The sequence below is a fragment of the Oncorhynchus kisutch genome, unplaced genomic scaffold (assembly GCF_002021735.2).
Source record: "Oncorhynchus kisutch isolate 150728-3 unplaced genomic scaffold, Okis_V2 Okis09a-Okis19a_hom, whole genome shotgun sequence".
Lineage (NCBI taxonomy): Eukaryota > Metazoa > Chordata > Actinopteri > Salmoniformes > Salmonidae > Oncorhynchus > Oncorhynchus kisutch.
The window spans coordinates 16191260-16212341 of NW_022261985.1; the positions used below are offsets into that span (position 1 = coordinate 16191260).

Genomic DNA, 21082 nt, shown 5'->3' on the forward strand with positions numbered 1-21082 from the left:
TAATCAGTCTGTCCCTAGAGGAGGTGCTGGACAGTAATCAGTTTGTCCTTGAGGAGGTGCTGGACAGTAATCAGTCTGTCCCTAGAGGAGGTGCTGGACAGTAATCAGTCTGTCCCTAGAGGAGGTGCTGGACAGTAATCAGTCTGTCCCTAGAGGAGGTGCTGGACAGTAATCAGTCTGTCCCTAGAGGAGGTGCTGGACAGTAATCAGTTTGTCCCTGGAGGAGGTGCTGGACAGTAATCAGTCTGTCCTTAGAGGAGGTGCTGGACAGAAATCAGTCTGTCCTTAGAGGAGGTGCTGGACAGAAATCAGTTTGTCCCATCATTTTGGTTCACATAGAATGTAACTGTACATCTAACATGGTGATCAACGTTGACACTATATTACATGAGTTTTATGGAAATGTGAAATACACATTTGGACTCTCTTGTGTTTGGCTTGCTCATATGACATATTTATTCTAATCCTCAATGTCTCATCTTTCAAAATCCGTTTAGTTCTCTACATTTACAGCATTTCCCCACTCAGACAACAAAACATGTAAAAGTGAACCAATCAGCAGGAGGGATGAGGGCAACTTGAAGTTCAGAACAGCTGTCAATCAAATCCCCCATACCGCGCTGTGAAGCACAGGGCCACGGAGGGTGGACCCTAATCAGTGATGTTGTTGTGATTGATTTCAGGGAATTATAGCTTCACTAATAATAAGATAGTTATTGATCGATCGATTGATTGATGATTATTATGGAACTCCACAGCCAGTGTGAGATGGTGAGGTGAGAGATATCAGCAGGACAAGACAAAACACACCCTTTATACAACCAGACAGGAAGACAGTCAGTTCATACAACCAGACAGGACAACAGTCAGTTCATACAACCAGACAGGACGATGGTCAGTTCATACAACCAGACAGGATGACAGTCAGTTCATACAACCAGACAGGATGACAGTCAGTTCATACAACCAGACAGGATGACGGTCAGTTCATACAACCAGACAGGATGACAGTCAGTTCATACAACCAGACAGGATGACAGTCTGTTCATACAACCAGACAGGACGATGGTCAGTTCATACAACCAGACAGGACGACAGTCAGTTCATACAACCAGACAGGATATCAGTCAGTTCATACAACCAGACAGGACGACAGTCAGTTCATACAACCAGACAGGACGACAGTCAGTTCATACAACCAGACAGGATGATGGTCAGTTCATACAACCAGACAGGATATCAGTCAGTTCATACAACCAGACAGGACGACAGTCAGTTCATACAACCAGACAGGACGACAGTCAGTTCATACAACCAGACAGGACGACAGTCAGTTCATACAACCAGACAGGACGACAGTCAGTTCATACAACCAGACAGGATATCAGTCAGTTCATACAACCAGACAGGACGACAGTCAGTTCATACAACCAGACAGGACGACAGTCAGTTCATACAACCAGACAGGATATCAGTCATTTCATACAACCAGACAGGACGACAGTCAGTTCATACAACCAGACAGGACGACAGTCAGTTCATACAACCAGACAGGACGACAGTCAGTTCATTCAACCAGACAGGATATCAGTCAGTTCATACAACCAGACAGGATGACAGTAAGTTCATACAACCAGACAGGATGACAGTCAGTTCATACAACCAGACAGGATATCAGTCAGTTCATACAACCAGACAGGATATCAGTCAGTTCATACAACCAGACAGGATATCAGTCAGTTCATACAACCAGACAGGATATCAGTCAGACACATAGCAAGGACACATCACACTCAGGGAAGATACTGTCAAATGTTTAATCCATTCAATATAGGGTAGTCTCTCAGTGCAAGTGCCAAACAACGATGTGAAGTTGTTGCATTGTGTTCAGGTTATGTACAGGCCGAGTGAACTTTGAACTTAGGACAGCATTCAGAAGCATAACAGGAGAAAGACAAGGTGGTTCCCAGTGGACCAACTGACGGAGGGGGGAGTTGAAGCACAATGTACAGAGGTTAGGGGTCAGGGGTTGAGGACAGCTGCGTGGGTCGTCCTGGGTTGTGTTCGTTCGGTATCGAACTGAAGAGAACCATCTGGAACGGGGAGGGACTAGCTGGACTTTAGTCCAATTAGAAATGCAATTTTTTTGGGATTTCCTATTTTTTTCCATAGTGTGCCTATTGAACACGCCCCTGGTCAACAGCCAACTAGATTAGACGTCTGTGGGCCAGTCAGAGCGGACAGACGAGTCATGTGATCATTATCATGTGATCATTATAGAACCATGCAGAGAAGGAGCCTAGATAACACGGAGGAATGACCAACAATGTTTTCTTCATTTCAATCAACCACAAAAAGTAAATTAACAAAATTACTTGTATGTATATATATATATATATATATATATATATTTATAAATCTAAAAGTGCATTATGGTACAAAAATATAGAAGGTCAGCAGCACCTCAATACATGTACAAAATAAATACATGATTCAAACAAGAATAAATTACAGCAAAATCTGTCATTAATAATAATTGGCACAGTCCTAACAAAACAAAACAGAACAGGAAGGATTTCACAATTATTAAATTATGTTGCTCCGCAGAGCGAGCGTCTGTAATTTTTATTGTCTTCGTCATTATCACTAGTCTGGTGCGTTTACAATATTTACTGAAAATAAATATTTCCTTATTTTACTTTCCAAACAATCACTATCACAGAACCCTGCAACAGGAGTGTCTGGGTGTTTCCCAACAATCACTATCACAGGACCCTGCAACAGGAGTGTCTGGGTGTTTACCAACAATCACTATCACAGGACCCTGTAACAGGAGTGTCTGGGTGTTTCCCAACAATCACTATCACAGGACCCTGCAACAGGAGTGTCTGGGTGTTTACCAACAATCACTATCACAGGACCCTGTAACAGGAGTGTCTGGGTGTTCATCTGAATGTCCTTAGGGTTTCTGAAACACAAAAAGAGAGAAAGACGTTAGTTCACTGTAAAGTAGACATTCACTCAGCAATCTATCACCCAGAACCAACAACAACAACAACAACAACACCATCAGGTGTTTGTTTACCTTAGTCAGAGTGTGACAGTGTTCTAGTGCAGCGCCCCCCTCAGGCCGAAGAAGGGCCCTCGCCACTCCAGGTGGTACCCATTCCCAGGCTCCTCCCCTTCCTGCGCCCAGCCCAGTGAGCGCGCCGGCCTCTTCCTCTTCTCCCCCCCCTCCCTCCTCTTCCCCCCCCTCCCTTTCTTTTTCTTCCCTTCTTTGGCCCTCCGCGCCCCGTCTTTGTCTTTGTATGTTTGGGACTTGTTGGTCTCCTGCGGCAGGTTGGTTCCCTCCTCCTCCATATGGAAGTTAATGGGAAGGTTTTTGGTGCCCCCTGGAGGTTTGGGGTGGGGGTGCAGGGTACCCCCAGTGGTGCCCAATCCCAGGCTGACCCCTACCCCGGCACCCGGTAGTCCCAGCCCCAGTCCGCTGCTGACCACCGGGCGGGCGGGCAGCTCCCTGATCTCAGCCGTATGGACCTCCTCCAGCAGCTCTTGGAGCCACATGCGACGCTTGAAATCCTGCAGCGTCCGGCCCTTATCGTGCATCAGCTGGGCGTGGGTCACCGAGCGCTTCCTAGGAGAGGAGAGGAGAGGAGAGGAGAGGAGAGAGAGAGAGAGAGAGAGAGAGAGAGAGAGAGAGAGAGAGAGAGAACAGGAGGAGGACGGTTAGAATTGGGACATTGAACTTAGATCACAGAAGATTGAGAAACACAGACATTAGACATTAGTTTTTCCGTTGTGTTTTCCCACACGTGTGCTCTCAGGTTTCCAATAGATGTCTCTGACCATGAGAACGACACTGTAAAGAGGCTACAGATAAACTGTCCCTGTAACAGCATGTTAGGAGCCTGGAATTACAACTAAAACCTCCTGTGAAATGTGTAATCACTATGACTGATACACTAGCCAGAGAAATATCTCGCCGTTGGCATTGGCTCTCATTCAGTCCACAGTGTTCTTGTCATGCTGAATGTCACAGCCTGGATGTACTAAAGAACCCCACCACAACTAGAAATATCAACTGTAATTTGACATGATGGTGTCGTTGCCTTCATCTCTAAAACATATATATTTTTTTTATAAATCTTAAAAGTTGTCCAGTCCTCTCATTACCTCAAACAACTGACAGGAGTGAAACCTCTCGGCTCTACTCCGGTGTACAGTTGGATAGCAACAGGGACACTCTCCAAACGTCTTGAAACAATTACACATTTCAACACTCTGATCTTTCACAAGCCAAAGTAAAGTATAACTTTGCTGTTATTTCAAAAACGTTTACGCTTTGAGTCAGACCGAGATCCACGGCCCAGATATGGATTACAGGAGGAATTCAACATGTCCCCACTAGGGGGTCAGTCTAAATGAACATGTCCCCACTAGGGGTCAGTCTAAATGAACATGTCCCCACTAGGGGTCAGTCTAAATGAACATGTCCCCACTAGGGCGTCAGTCTAAATGAACATGTCCCCACTAGGGCGTCAGTCTAAATGAACATGTCCCCACTAGGGGGTCAGTCTAAATTAACATGTCCCCACTAGGGGGTCAGTCTAAATGAACATGTCTCCACTAGGGGGTCAGTCTAAATGAACATGTCCCCACTAGGGGGTCAGTCTAAATGAACAACATGTCCCCACTAGGGGGTCAGTCTAAATGAACAACATGTCCCCACTAGGGGGTCAGTCTAAATGAACATGTCCCCCCTAGGGGGTCAGTCTAAATAAACAACATGTCCCCACTAGTGGGTCCGTCTAAATGAACAACATGTCCCCACTAGGGGGTCAGTCTAAATGAACATGTCCCCACTAGGGGGTCAGTCTAAATGAACAACATGTCCCCACTAGGGGGTCAGTCTAAATGAACAACATGTCCCCACTAGCGGGTCAGTCTAAATGAACATGTCCCCCCTAGGGGGTCAGTCTAAATGAACAACATGTCCCCACTAGGGGGTCAGTCTAAATGAACAACATGTCCCCACTAGGGGGTCAGTCTAAATGAACATGTCCCCACTAGGGGGTCAGTCTAAATGAACAACATGTCCCCACTAGGGGGTCAGTCTAAATGAACAACATGTCCCCACTAGGGGGTCAGTCTAAATGAACATGTCCCCACTAGGGGGGTCAGTCTAAATGAGACACAACCCTAGAGACACAATAGTAGTGTGTCTATTGGCTAAAGTACTGTACACAATTCTACCAACTAATATCCATTTCGTTACTACACATCTCCACCACATCTCTCACAAAGGCTATATGTATTTATAAACGTTTCAGGATTTACTGTGTATCAACAACACAGCCTAGATCAAGACTACAGAACAACACAGCCCTGACCAAGACTACAGAACAACACAGCCTAGATCAAGACTACAGAACAACACAGCCTAGATCAAGACTACAGAACAACACAGCCTTGACCACGACTACAGAACAACATAACCCTGATCAAGACTACAGAACAACACAGCCTAGATCCAGACTACAGAACAACAGAGCCTTGACCAAGACTACAGAACAACACAGATTAGATCAAGACTACAGAACAACACAGCCCTGACCAAGACTACAGAACAACACAGCCCTGACCAAGACTACAGAACAACACAGCCTTGACCACGACTACAGAACAACACAGCCTAGATCAAGACTACAGAACAACACAGCCTTGACCAAGACTACAGAACAACACAGCCTTGACCAAGACTACAGAACAACACAGCCTTGATCAAGACTACAGAACAACACAGCCTAGATCAAGACTACAGAACAACACAGCCTTGACCACGACTACAGAACAACACAGCCTAGACCAAGACTACAAAACAACACAGCCTAGATCAAGACTACAGAACAACACAGCCTAGATCCAGACTACAGAACAACACAGCCTAGATCCAGACTACAGAACAACACAGCCTTGACCACGACTACAGAACAACACAGCCTAGATCAAGACTACAGAACAACACAGCCTTGACCAAGACTACAAAACAACACAGCCTAGATCAAGACTACAGAACAACACAGCCTAGATCCAGACTACAGAACAACACAGCCTTGACCAAGACTACAGAACAACACAGCCTAGATCAAGACTACAGAACAACACAGCCTTGACCATGACTACAGAACAACACAGCCTAGACCAAGACTACAAAACAACACAGCCTAGATCAAGACTACAGAACAACACAGCCTTAACCAAGACTACAGAACAACACAGCCTTGACCAAGACTACAGAACAACACAGCCTAGATCAAGACTACAGAACAACACAGCCTTGACCAAGACTACAGAACAACACAGCCTAGATCAAGACTACAGAACAACACAGCTTAGATCCAGACTACAGAACAACAGAGCCTTGACCAAGACTACAGAACAACACAGCCCTGACCAAGACTACAGAACAACACAGCCTTGACCAAGACTACAGAACAACACAGATTAGATCAATACTACAGAACAACACAACCTAGATCAAGACTACAGAACAACACAGCCCTGACCAAGACTACAGAACAACACAGCCTTGATCAAGACTACAGAACAACACAGCCTTGACCACGACTACAGAACAACACAGCCTAGATCAAGACTACAGAACAACACAGCCTAGATCCAGACTACAGAACAACACAGCTTTGACCAAGACTACAGAACAACTCAGCCTAGATCCAGACTACTACCAGGTAAGGACTCTTAGTTTGTTTGTGTGCTGTAATCTGCCAACACAACACTCACTGTACAATATCTGTCAACAACTGGCAACAACATCCATGAAGCTAATCAAGACAATATATTTTGTTCCAGACCTCGTGGCAGGTAATATGTATTTGTTTGTTTGTTTGTTGACAACACAACAGTTATTGTACAATATCAGTCAACTATTATCTGTGTATCCATGATGCTGATCTCCTTGGCCTTCAGTATGAGATGATTCATAGCAGAGAGAGGGAGAGAGTGTTTCCACTGGGACGTCAGATTAGCCTGCTTGCTGCCAAACACTAAGAGATTACTTTTCCTTTCTTTAGGAAAATCCCCCCCCCTCGGAGAGAGCAGCATCCATGAACTAATCCCTACTGTCACAGAGGCGTCATGCTGTGTTCAAGAGCATTGGGAAACGGCGGCACACCAACAAAAAAAGAAGGACAACAATATGTATTTTTGTCCGCCGTATCCCAAAGTTCTTGAACTTGAGATTTGATTTGAAGTCATTGTCATATATGGCAGAGGACGCTGTTATTAAAGAGAGAGAGAGCCCCTGTTACCCAGTCTGCATCATACTGGGTGAGAGCACCTGTTACCCAGTCTGCATCATACTGGGTGAGAGCACCTGTTACCCAGTCTGCATCATACTGGGTGAGAGCACCTGTTACCCAGTCTGCATCATACTGGGTGAGAGCCCCTGTTACCCAGTCTGCATCATACTGGGTGAGAGCACCTGTTACCCAGTCTGCATCATACTGGGTGAGAGCCCCTGTTACCCAGTCTGCATCATACTGGGTGAGAGCACCTGTTACCCAGTCTGCATCATACTGGGTGAAAGCACCTGTTACCCAGTCTGCATCATACTGGGTGAGAGCACCTGTTACCCTGTCTGCATCATACTGGGTGAGAGCCCCTGTTACCCAGTCTGCATCATACTGGGTGAGAGCACCTGTTACCCAGTCTGCATCATACTGGGTGAGAGCACCTGTTACCCAGTCTGCATCATACTGGGTGAGAGCCCCTGTTACCCAGTCTGCATCATACTGGGTGAGAGCCCCTGTTACCCAGTCTGCATCATACTGGGTGAGAGCACCTGTTACCCAGTCTGCATCATACTGGGTGAGAGCCCCTGTTACCCAGTCTGCATCATACTGGGTGAGAGCACCTGTTACCCAGTCTGCATCATACTGGGTGAGAGCACCTGTTACCCAGTCTGCATGTAGTGTCTCAGTGTTATGTTGTTGTGGCTCAGTGTGTCTCAGTGTTATGTTGTAGTGTCTCAGTGTGTCTTAGTGTGTCTCAATGTTATGTTGTAGTGTCTCAGTGTGTCTCAGTGTTATGTTGTAGTGTTGTTCATTTAGACTGACCCCCTAGGGGGGACATGTTCATTTAGACTGACCCGCTCAGTGTGTCTCAGTGTGTCTCAGTGTTATGTTGTAGTGTCTCAATGTTATGTTGTAGTGTCTCAGTGTGTCTCAGTGTTATGTTGTAGTGTCTCAGTGTTATGTTGTAGTGTCTCAGTGTGTTTCAGTGTTATGTTGTAGTGTCTCAGTGTGTCTCAGTGTTATGTTGTAGTGTCTCAGTGTGTCTCAGTGTTATGTTGTAGTGTCTCAGTGTTATGTTGTAGTGTCTCAGTGTGTCTCAGTGTTATGTTGTAGTGTCTCAGTGGGTCTCAGTGTTATGTTGTAGTGTCTCAGTGTTATGTTGTAGTGTCTCAGTGTGTCTCAGTGTTATGTTGTAGTGTCTCAGTGTGTCTCAGTGTTATGTTGTAGTGTCTCAGTGTGTCTTAGTGTGTCTCAATGTTATGTTGTAGTGTCTCAGTGTGTCTTAGTGTGTCTCAATGTTATGTTGTAGTGTCTCAGTGTGTCTCAGTGTGTCTCAGTGTTCTGTTGTAGTGTCTCAGTGTTATGTTGTAGTGTCTCAGTGTGTCTTAGTGTGTCTCAATGTTATGTTGTAGTGTCTCAGTGTTATGTTGTAGTGTCTCAGTGTGTCTCAGTGTTATGTTGTAGTGTCTCAGTGTTATGTTGTAGTGTCTCAGTGTGTCTCAGTGTTATGTTGTAGTGTCTCAGTGTTATGTTGTAGTGTCTCAGTGTGTCTCGGTGTTATGTTGTAGTGTCTCAGTGTGTCTCAGTGTGTCTCAGTGTTATGTTGTAGTGTCTCAGTGTTATGTTGTAGTGTCTCAGTGTGTCTCAGTGTTATGTTGTAGTGTCTCAGTGTGTCTTCGTCTGTCTCAATGTTATGTTGTAGTGTCTCAGTGTGTCTCAGTGTTATGTTGTAGTGTCTCAGTGTGTCTCAGTGTTATGTTGTAGTGTCTCAGTGTGTCTCAGTGTGTCTCAGTGTTATGTTGTAGTGTCTCAGTGTTATGTTGTAGTGTCTCAGTGCTGTGTTGTATTAAAGGATGTTTCTGCTGTGTGTCTGCTGACAGAGTAATTGGTGACGTGGGTACTGTAGTTCTTATGTCAAAACGGTCTATTTGTTTTAAGGACCATTTCTGTGAATCTCCACAACAACGGTATGTCCAAACTGTGTCCTGACCACTAGGGCCAGTTCGTTTTACATAACAGTAAAACCATTGATATGTCCAAGCTGACCACTAGGGCCAGTTAGTGTCAGGTATGTCCAAGCTGACCACTAGGGCCAGTTAGTGTCAGGTATGTCCAAGCTGTGTCCTGACCACTAGGGCCAGTTAGTGTCAGGTATGTCCAAGCTGTGTCCTGACCACTAGGGCCAGTTAGTGTTAGGTATGTCCAAGCTGACCACTAGGGCCAGTTAGTGTCAGGTATGTCCAAGCTGACCACTAGGGCCAGTTAGTGTCAGGTATGTCCAAGCTGACCACTAGGGCCAGTTAGTGTCAGGTATGTCCAAGCTGACCACTAGGGCCAGTTAGTGTCAGGTATGTCCAAGCTGACCACTAGGGCCAGTTAGTGTCAGGTATGTCCAAGCTGACCACTAGGGCCAGTTAGTGTCAGGTATGTCCAAGCTGACCACTAGGGCCAGTTAGTGTCAGGTATGTCCAAGCTGACCACTAGGACCAGTTAGTGTCAGGTATGTCCAAGCTGACCACTAGGGCCAGTTAGTGTCAGGTATGTCCAAGCTGACCACTAGGGCCAGTTAGTGTCAGGTATGTCCAAGCTGACCACTAGGACCAGTTAGTGTCAGGTATGTCCAAGCTGTGTCCTGACCACTAGGGCCAGTTAGTGTCAGGTATGTCCAAGCTGACCACTAGGACCAGTTAGTGTCAGGTATGTCCAAGCTGTGTCCTGACCACTAGGGCCAGTTAGTGTCAGGTATGTCCAAGCTGACCACTAGGGCCAGTTAGTGTCAGGTATGTCCAAGCTGACCACTAGGGCCAGTTAGTGTCAGGTATGTCCAAGCTGACCACTAGGGCCAGTTAGTGTCAGGTATGTTCAAGCTGACCACTAGGGCCAGTTAGTGTCAGGTATGTCCAAGCTGACCACTAGGGCCAGTTAGTGTCAGGTATGTCCAAGCTGACCACTAGGGCCAGTTAGTGTCAGGTATGTCCAAGCTATACCCTGACCACTAGGGCCAGTTAGTGTCAGGTATTTCCAAGCTGACCACTAGGGCCAGTTAGTGTCAGGTATGTCCAAGCTGTGTCCTGACCACTAGGACCAGTTAGTGTCAGGTATGTCCAAGCTGTGTCCTGACCACTAGGGCCAGTTAGTGTCAGGTATGTCCAAGCTGACCACTAGGGCCAGTTAGTGTCAGGTATGTCCAAGCTGACCACTAGGACCAGTTAGTGTCAGGTATGTCCAAGCTGACCACTAGGGCCAGTTAGTGTCAGGTATGTCCAAGCTGTGTCCTGACCACTAGGGCCAGTTAGTGTCAGGTATGTCCAAGCTGACCACTAGGACCAGTTAGTGTCAGGTATGTCCAAGCTGACCACTAGGACCAGTTAGTGTCAGGTATGTCCAAGCTGACCACTAGGGCCAGTTAGTGTCAGGTATGTCCAAGCTGACCACTAGGACCAGTTAGTGTCAGGTATGTCCAAGCTGACCACTAGGGCCAGTTAGTGTCAGGTATGTCCAAGCTGACCACTAGGGCCAGTTAGTGTCAGGTATGTCCAAGCTGACCACTAGGGCCAGTTAGTGTCAGGTATGTCCAAGCTGACCACTAGGACCAGTTAGTGTCAGGTATGTCCAAGCTGTGTCCTGACCACTAGGGCCAGTTAGTGTCAGGTATGTCCAAGCTGACCACTAGGACCAGTTAGTGTCAGGTATGTCCAAGCTGTGTCCTGACCACTAGGGCCAGTTAGTGTCAGGTATGTCCAAGCTGACCACTAGGGCCAGTTAGTGTCAGGTATGTCCAAGCTGACCACTAGGGCCAGTTAGTGTCAGGTATGTCCAAGCTATACCCTGACCACTAGGGCCAGTTAGTGTCAGGTATTTCCAAGCTGACCACTAGGGCCAGTTAGTGTCAGGTATGTCCAAGCTGTGTCCTGACCACTAGGACCAGTTAGTGTCAGGTATGTCCAAGCTGTGTCCTGACCACTAGGGCCAGTTAGTGTCAGGTATGTCCAAGCTGACCACTAGGGCCAGTTAGTGTCAGGTATGTCCAAGCTGACCACTAGGACCAGTTAGTGTCAGGTATGTCCAAGCTGACCACTAGGGCCAGTTAGTGTCAGGTATGGCCAAGCTGTGTCCTGACCACTAGGGCCAGTTAGTGTCAGGTATGTCCAAGCTATACCCTGACCACTAGGGCCAGTTAGTGTCAGGTATTTCCAAGCTGACCACTAGGGCCAGTTAGTGTCAGGTATGTCCAAGCTGTGTCCTGACCACTAGGACCAGTTAGTGTCAGGTATGTCCAAGCTGACCACTAGGGCCAGTTAGTGTCAGGTATGTCCAAGCTGACCACTAGGGCCCGTTAGTGTCAGGTATGTCCAAGCTGACCACTAGGGCCAGTTCATTTTACATAACAGTAAAACCATTGAATAGTATCCATCATCACACTAAAACTGAAAACATCATGAAAAGTAATATTCTCAATTATTTTCCTTAGAAAAGATTAACATTAGATCAAGGAAAAAACTGGTCACATAATTTATTAATTTCTCCAAGTTCTTCCAAAGCCACGGAGCAGATATTTACTTGTCCCAGTGCAATAATATCCTGGTAAGAGGACTACCTCCCGTACAGAGAGATGTTTGAAAGTTCTTCCAAAGCCACGGAGCAGATATTTACTTGTCCCAGTGCAATAATATCCTGGTAAGAGGACTACCTCCCGTACAGAGAGATGTTTGAAAGTTCTTCCAAAGCCACGGAGCAGATATTTACTTGTCCCAGTGCAATAATATCCTGGTAAGAGGACTACCTCCCGTACAGAGAGATGTTTGAAAGTTCTTCCAAAGCCACGGAGCAGATATTTACTTGTCCCAGTGCAATAATATCCTGGTAAGAGGACTACCTCCCGTACAGAGAGATGTTTGAAAGTTCTTCCAAAGCCACGGAGCAGATATTTACTTGTCCCAGTGCAATAATATCCTGGTAAGAGGACTACCTCCCGTACAGAGAGATGTTTGAAAGTTCTTCCAAAGCCACGGAGCAGATATTTACTTGTCCCAGTGCAATAATATCCTGGTAAGAGGACTACCTCCCGTACAGAGAGATGTTTGAAAGTTCTTCCAAAGCCACGGAGCAGATATTTACTTGTCCCAGTGCAATAATATCCTGGTAAGAGGACTACCTCCCGTACAGAGAGATGTTTGAAAGTTCTTCCAAAGCCACGGAGCAGATATTTACTTGTCCCAGTGCAATAATATCCTGGTAAGAGGACTACCTCCCGTACAGAGAGATGTTTGAAAGTTCTTCCAAAGCCACGGAGCAGATATTTACTTGTCCCAGTGCAATAATATCCTGGTAAGAGGACTACCTCCCGTACAGAGAGATGTTTGAAGGGAGCTGTGTTTATATACATACAGACATTTCCTGTGATTCTCAGGGAGAGTGAGGCAGGGAACTGAACAGGCTTGCTCTTTGAAAAACGATCTCCCTGTTGTTTTTTTTTTACCTTTTAATAAAGCCCAACATCAAACACTCCCCAAGGCACAACTAGAAGAGAGGAAGGAGGGGAAGAGAGGAAAACATTAAGAAAAAAAAAGGGGTTGGATACATCCTGATGTGGCACGATTCCAACAGAACAGACCTCCTTTTCTTGGCCTACCTGATGATAATTGTTCCTCTGTGCGGGGTAAAGGGGGGGGGGAAAGGGGGGGCAGAGGGAACGAGAGAACGAAATAGTACACTGTGTTTACTCCTACCCACTAGGCATGTCATTTCTCTGCTCTGTCTGATTGAAGCTCTATCCAAACCTTGGCAGACAGTTTGCTAAAGCTTTAATTTGGTTCCTGATGCTTGGTGGCCCAGGTCCAACACTATCGTTAGGGTGAGTCCTGACTCCTAAAGCTTGGTGGCCCAGGCCCAACACTATCGTTAGGGTGAGTCCTGACTCCTAAAGCTTGGTGGCCCAGGCCCAACACTATCGTTAGGGTGAGTCCTGACTCCTAAAGCTTGGTGGCCCAGGCCCAACACTATCGTTAGGGTGAGTCCTGACTCCTAAAGCTTGGTGGCCCAGGCCCAACACTATCGTTAGGGTGAGTCCTGACTCCTAAAGCTTGGTGGCCCAGGTCCAACACTATCGTTAGGGTGAGTCCTGACTCCTAAAGCTTGGTGGCCCAGGCCCAACACTATCGTTAGGGTGAGTCCTGACTCCTAAAGCTTGGTGGCCCAGGCCCAACACTATCGTTAGGGTGAGTCCTGACTCCTAAAGCTTGGTGGCCCAGGCCCAACACTATCGTTAGGGTGAGTCCTGACTCCTAAAGCTTGGTGGCCCAGGTCCAACACTATCGTTAGGGTGAGTCCTGACTCCTAAAGCTTGGTGGCCCAGGCCCAACACTATCGTTAGGGTGAGTCCTGACTCCTAAAGCTTGGTGACCCAGGTCCAACACTATCGTTAGGGTGAGTCCTGACTCCTAAAGCTTGGTGACCCAGGTCCAACACTATCGTTAGGGTGAGTCCTGACTCCTAAAGCTTGGTGGCCCAGGTCCAACACTATCGTTAGGCTGAGTCCTGACTCCTGAGACTTGGTGGCTGGGTTCCAATACATTTGATTGACTCAGTGTTTGTCCTATTTTGAATCTGTCAACACTGTGTTTGATGTTCGCTGAGATCATATGTGGTCTGGAGGGGTTAGATAGTGTGGTGGGATACAGTAACTCCATTGTTGAGGACTCAACTCTCCTTCTGGTAAAGTACATCACACAATGATAACTTAATAAAATGCTAATTTTCTGGGACAGCACAGGGTTATGCTCGAAAAACAGACAAAAAAAATGCTTTCACCTTTTGTGTTGTTACAAACAAATGTGATTTTATCGTGTTTAAAAATAAAAAACGCTATCTTTCATTTAATTGGATGCTCCCTTACAATCCAACTCAGTTCAGATCACTGCTGACTGTTTCGTCCAGACTGTAACTACCAAACCCCACAGCTCTGTCTCCTAACAGTAAGGACCTACCAGACCCCACAGCTCTGTCTCCTAACAGTAAGGACCTACCAGACCCCACAGCTCTGTCTCCTAACAGTAAGGACCTACCAGACCCCACAGCTCTGTCTCCTAACAGTAAGGACCTACCAGACCCCACAGCTCTGTCTCCTAACAGTAAGGACCTACCAGACCCCACAGCTCTGTCTCCTAACAGTAAGGACCTACCAGACCCCACAGCTCTATCTCCTAACAGTAAGGACCTACCAGACCCCACAGCTCTGTCTCCTAACAGTAAGGACCTACCAGACCCCACAGCTCTGTCTCCTAACAGTAAGGACCTACCAGACCCCACAGCTCTGTCTCCTAACAGTAAGGACCTACCAGACCCCACAGCTCTGTCTCCTAACAGTAAGGACCTACCAGACCCCACAGCTCTGTCTCCTAACAGTAAGGACCTACCAGACCCCACAGCTCTGTGTCCTAACAGTAAGGACCTACCAGACCCCACAGCTCTATCTCCTAACAGTAAGGACCTACCAGACCCCACAGCTCTGTCTCCTAACAGTAAGGACCTACCAGACCCCACAGCTCTGTCTCCTAACAGTAAGGACCTACCAGACTCTACAGACTCTTCAGGACTAACCCCTCCTGGGTCCTACTCTACAGACGAGGGGCCCCATGAACCCTCCTGAGTCCTACTCTACAGACGAGGGGCCCCATGAACCCTCCTGAGTCCTACTCTACAGACTCTTCAGGACTAACCCCCTCCTGGGTCTTACTCTACAGACGAGGGGCCCCATGAACCCTCCTGGGTCTTACTCTACAGACGAGGGGCCCCATGAACCCTCCTGAGTCCTACTCTACAGACTCATCAGGACTAACCCCCTACTGGGTCCTACTCTACAGACTCTTCAGGACTAACCCCCTCCTGGGTCTTACTCTACAGACAAGGGGCCCCACGAACCCTCCTGGGTCTTACTCTACAGACAAGGGGCCCCATGAACCCTCCTGAGTCCTACTCTACAGACTCATCAGGACTAACCCCCTACTGGGTCCTACTCTACAGACGAGGGGCCCCATGAACCCGCTACTCTCTCTCTCACCGTATGTTAGTCGCCAGGTTCAAAGCTCCTCCTGGGACGGCCCAGCAGCACCTGGTTCTAATCTCCTTTCAGACGCCCTTTTTTTCCCAGGAACCAGGAACAAACCTGTCAACTCTGCAGCCAAATCATTGTCAGATTTTACTGCTCACACCCCTCCCTCTGAGCAGGGATGCTACCCTGATCCACTTAGATAGACACTGATTCTATCCTGGCACCCTAGTCCCTAAAAAGTGCAGTGGGCCCTGGTCAAAAGTAGTGTACTATATAGGGGGTATTCGGGTGTCATTCCAGACCAGCCATAGACTCTCTCCACATAGAGAACCTACATAGAGAACCTACATAGAGATCCTACATAGAGATCCTACATAGAGATCCTACATAGAGATCCTACATAGAGATCCTACATAGAGATCCTACATAGAGATCCTACATAGAGATCCTACATAGAGAACCTACATAGAGAACCTACATAGAGATCCTACATAGAGAACCTACATAGAGATCCTACATAGAGAACCTACATAGAGAACCTACATAGAGATCCTACATAGAGATCCTACATAGAGATCCTACATAGAGATCCTACATAGAGAACCTACATAGAGATCCTACATAGAGAACCTACATAGAGAACCTACATAGAGATCCTACATAGAGAACCTACATAGAGAACCTACATAGAGATCCTACATAGAGATCCTACATAGAGAACCTACATAGAGAACCTACATAGAGATCCTACATAGAGATCCTACATAGAGAACCTACATAGAGAACCTACATAGAGATCCTACATAGAGATCCTACATAGAGATCCTACATAGAGATCCTACATAGAGATCCTACATAGAGATCCTACATAGAGATCCTACATAGAGATCCTACATAGAGATCCTACAGCGCCATAATATCAAGTCTCACAGATGTGTCAATGTTATGAGGCTTCATCTTTACCAGCTCTTATCCACATCCTCTCCTCTCCTTTCCTCTCCTCTCCTCTCCTCTCCTCTCCTCTCCTCTCCTCTCCTCTCCTCTCCTCTCCTCTCCTCTCCTCTCCTCTCCTCTCCTCTCCTCTCCTCTCCTCTCCTCTCCTCTCCTCTCCTCTCCTCTCCTCTCCTCTCCTCTCCTCTCCTCTCCTCTCCTCTCCTCTCCTCTCCTCTCCTCTCCTCTCCTCTCCTCTCCCCTCCCTCTGGCTCTCTGGCTGTCTATGGCTTCATTAAACCTTCCTCAGTCAGAGACCAGAGAGAGGGAGGACAGGACACGCAGAGAACCCCCTGTGTCAGAGAAATTATCTGTCTCAGAGATATTATCTGTGTCAGAGATATTATCTGTCTCAGAGATATTATCTGTGTCAGAGATATTATCTGTCTCAGAGATATTATCTGTGTCAGAGATATTATCTGTGTCAGAGATATTATCTGTCTCAGAGATATTATCTGTGTCAGAGAAATTATCTGTCAGAGATAGTATCTGTCTCAGAGATAGTATCTGTCTCAGAGAAATGATCTGTGTCAGAGATAGTATCTGTGACAGAGATATTATCTGTCTCAGAGATAGTATTTGTGTCAGAGATAGTATCTGTCTCAGAGATAGTATTTGTCAGAGATATTATCTGTGTCAGAGATAGTATCTGTGACAGAGATATTATCTGTCTCAGAGATATTATCTGTGTCAGAGATAGTATCTGTCTCAGAGATAGTATCTGTCTCAGAGATATTATCTGTCTCAGAGAAATTATCTGTGTCAGAGATATTATCTGTCTCAGAGATATTATCTGTGTCAGAGATATTATCTGTCTCAGAGATAGTATCTGTCTCAGAGATATTATCTGTGTCAGAGATATTATCTGTGTCAGAGATAGTATCTGTGTCAGAGATATGATCTGTGTCAGAGATATTATCTGTGTCAGAGATTGTATCTGTGTCAGAGATATTATCTGTGTCAGAGATATTATCTTTCCAAGGGGATTAGCTCTCAGATCATGTTTTTCATTCTGGCTGTCATGGGTTTCAAGGAGCGTGTCCAAAATGGCCCCCTATTCCCTTTCTAGCTGCCCTATGGGCCCTGGTCAGAAGTAGTACACTGCATAGGGGATAGGTTGCTGTTTGAGCCTCACTACACAGGGCTGTCGGGACTTGAAAGAAGGTTTACTCTGTTAGGCATAATATAGTTCCACCAAGAGCGCTGGGTTTAGTTTGGTCGGCCGCCTGGCCGTGCATCAGCACTATTCAACCCTCTTTATCCTGACAGACACCAGGCAGCCAGCGGGGGCCCAGCCCAGAGATACCTGAACAACTAGAACAGGCCGTGAGGTACAGAGGGAGCAGCTAGCGGGGGGGAGGGGGGGCCCAGCCCAGAGATACCTGAATAACTACAACAGACTGTGAGGTACTGAGGGAGCAGCTAGCGGGGGCAACTACAACAGACTGTGAGGTACGGAGGGATAGGTGTGAAGAGACACCAGACTAACTAACAAGCAAACAAGGACATTTCTGTTTTTAGCCGGTGGTCCAAAACCCCCTGCATGGCTAGGAGAGGAGAGGAGGAGGGGAGGAGGGAAGAGGCGAGGAGGGGGGAGGAGAGGAGGGGGGACCCCCGGGGGGGAGACCGCCTAGGACGGCCCAAAGCGGCCCTAAACGAGTGCTTGGGAACTGGCGGGAGGGAAAGGAGGGTGGTTGTGGGGATTTGACTCGCTTTATCACAGAGGGCTTTTTACCTCTCTCTCGCTCTCTCTCTCTCTTTCCTCTCTCTCTCTCTCTTTCTCTCTCCCTGTTCCCCCCTCTCTTGCTCCCCCTCTCTCTCTTTCCTCTCTCTCTCTTACTCTCTCTCTTACTCTCTCCCTCCCTCTCTCTCTACCCCTCTCTCCCTCCCTCTCTCTCTTACTCTCTCCCTCCCTCTCTCTCTACTCCTCTCTCTCTCCCTCCCTCTCTCTCTACCCCTCCCCCCCCCCCCCCCCCCTCTCTCTCCCTAAGTACACACACAGGTGGGTGAACTCTATCTAAACAGCTGGCGGCACGGTCCACAAATGAGCACATTTTCCAGCCTGTTATAGAGGCACCACTGCCTCGCTCCCCCACCATGAGACACTACTTTAATACGGAATACAACAAATACTAATAAATAAATTATAATATTAATAAATAAATTATAATATTAATAAATACATTATAATATTAATAAATAAATTATAATATTAATAAATAAATTATAATATTAATAAATACATTATAATATTAATAAATAAATTATAATATTAATAAATACATTATAATATTAATAAATACATTATAATATTAATAAATACATTATAATATTAATAAATACATTATAATATTAATAAATACATTATAATATTAATAATCATTCAAATAATATTACAGATCAATAAAACAAATAAGACAATTAATTTAAATAATATATAGTTTGATTATTAGTAATTACAATATTGGGGAAACTAATTTATTTGACTAATATTCCCATTCTCTGCTTCTTTTAATATTGATTGAGGACCGTGACGAACTTGACGGACTTGTCAAAGTAAAACAGTAAAAAAACAGGAGCGTTGAAGTAAATGTGTGAAATAGGAACTTACATCCTGTTGGCGAGCCCATCGATTGGCCGTCCGTAGTGAGGAACAGGGGAACACAGTAAGAACACAGAGAAGCACCACTGCTGGACGACTCTCCTCGACCACAACATCTTGGACGAAGTCTGCTGCAAACAACAACGACCAAATGGCTGCGTTTAAAATGAGGAATAACATCTCATATTATGAGATTATTACAAAGTATCGTTCAAAACACAACCAAACTTTACAGATGAAATATATTTATTTTAATTATTGAAATGTGGAATATTCATTAGCCCTTTTTTTTTTTGGGTGGGCGGACAGGGGGACTTATTTTCAAGACAGATTTTTCAACGCTATGAAATGTCCCTGTGTTTATATATTTCTATGTCTTCTACAACAACAACAACAACAACAACAACAAACACACAATCTGTTATTCCTGTTGAATAACTGTAAACAGACAACGCTGGTATTGATTTAAGCCACAGTGTATTAATAAGGGGAGAGTCCTGTCTCCACCAACTGGTCTCTACATAGTTCCTGCAGGAGAACGTTCCTGCCAGTTCTACAGACCTCAGCAGCTCTACTGAACTCAAACTAGAACCAGACCCAGCATGTCTCTATCTCAGCTAATCAACCATTCCACCAAGTCCACTTTACCACAACAACAAAAACCCTGCTCAGTTCCGCTCTGCTGGATTACATTCAACCCCCGCCAGAGGAGACGAAGACGAGAGGAGATTGGTTCTTACTTGTCCCGCTGTACGTCTGGTCAGTCTCGTCCTCCGACCCCCCCAGAAGAGAGAGAACTCTCTCCAAGGTTCCAGGCTGGAGGGGGTAAAAAAAAATGAAGAAACCCAAGAGTGGTTAAAGGTCAATCCAGGTGGTTTATGGTCTGTTAAAACAGAGAGGACGGGGGAAAAAAAACCCAAGATGACTGAGATCCAAAGTCCTAAACTGTCCTTCTCTTCCCTCCTGATCTCCAACACGCCTCTTACAGTCCAACTTACTTTTCTCAACTCTTTGTTTCCAAATCGTCTCAATTGGAAATAAAAGCTCAAAGTGATCCAGTGAGAGGGTTGTTTGGAGTTGGTCTCAGAGTTGTGTTCCAGGTGTTGCTGCTTCCTGCTGAATTTGTCTTTCCCCGTGAGTCCGTTCCTCTCTACCGCTCCTAGTAGTTCTGTCCTCTTCTCCTACAGTTGCGCCCTGCAGTCTGCAGTGGTAGTTCTGTCCTGCTCTAGTTATAGAGGCTGTGGAGCCGGCTGAGGCTGCAGCTGGAGTCAGAGTGATGGGAAAGTTTTCAGCAGGATGTCTCTCTCTCTCAGTGTGTCTCAGCAGCTCTCTCTCTCTCTCTCTCTCTCTCTCTCTCTCTGTGTGTGTGTCTGAGCAGGTCTCTCTCTCTCTCTCTGTGTGTGTGTGTGTCTGAGCAGGTCTCTCTCTCCCTGTGTGTATCTGAGCAGGTCTCTCTCTGTGTGTGTCTGAGCAGGTCTCTCTCTCTGTCTCTCTCTCTCTGAGCAGGTCTCTCTCTCTCTGTGTGTATGTGTGTGTCTGAGCAGGTCTCTGTGTGTGTGTGTGTGTGTGTGTGTGTGTGTGTGTGTGTGTGTGTGTGTGTCTGAGCTGGTCTCTCTCTCTCTGTGTGTTTGAGCAGGTCTCTCTCTCTCTCTCTCTGTGTCTGAGCAGGTCTCTCTGTGTGTGTGTGTGTGTTTGAGCAGGTCTCCCTCTCTGTGTGTCTGAGCAGGTCTCTCTCTCTCTGTGTCTGAGCAGGTCTCTCTCTCTGTGTCTGAGCAGGTCTCCCTCTCTCTCTCTCTGTGTGTCTGAGCAGGTCTCTCTCTGTGTGTGTGTCTGAGCAGGTCTCTCTCCCTCTGTGTCTGAGCAGGTCTCTCTCCCTCTGTGTCTGAGCAGGTCTCTCTCCCTCTGTGTCTGAGCAGGTCTCTCTCTCTCTGTGTCTGAGCAGGTCTCCCTCTGTGTGTGTGTCTGAGCAGGTCTTTCTCCCTCTGTGTGTGTCTGAATAGGTCTCTCTCTCTCTTTCTCGGTGTGTCTGAGCAGGTCTCTCTCTCTCTCTCTGTGTGTGTCTGAGCAGGTCTCTCTCTCTCTCTCTGTGTGTCTGAGCAGGTCTCTCTCTCCCTATGTGTGTGTCTG

The 21082-nt window shown here is 46.4% G+C and overlaps 1 protein-coding gene across 2 annotated transcripts; it reads right to left on the reverse strand.

Annotated features, from left to right (window-relative positions):
- Nucleotides 1–1803: 1803 nt before the first annotated feature.
- Nucleotides 1804–20219, reverse strand: LOC116360640 (parathyroid hormone-related protein-like). 2 transcript variants are annotated; one of them, XM_031815660.1, is made up of 4 exons: nucleotides 19696–20219; nucleotides 18965–19083; nucleotides 3086–3634; nucleotides 1804–2968 (listed from the first exon to the last, which is right to left on the reverse strand). In XM_031815660.1, the coding sequence occupies exons 2-3, from the start codon at nucleotides 19069–19071 to the stop codon at nucleotides 3109–3111; spliced, it is 633 nt and encodes a 210-aa protein (XP_031671520.1). In that variant the 5' UTR covers nucleotides 19072–19083; nucleotides 19696–20219; the 3' UTR covers nucleotides 1804–2968; nucleotides 3086–3108. The 2 variants fall into 2 exon arrangements, with proteins under 2 accessions (XP_031671520.1, XP_031671519.1); XM_031815659.1 differs by having other exon boundaries at nucleotides 18965–19086.
- Nucleotides 20220–21082: the final 863 nt, after the last annotated feature.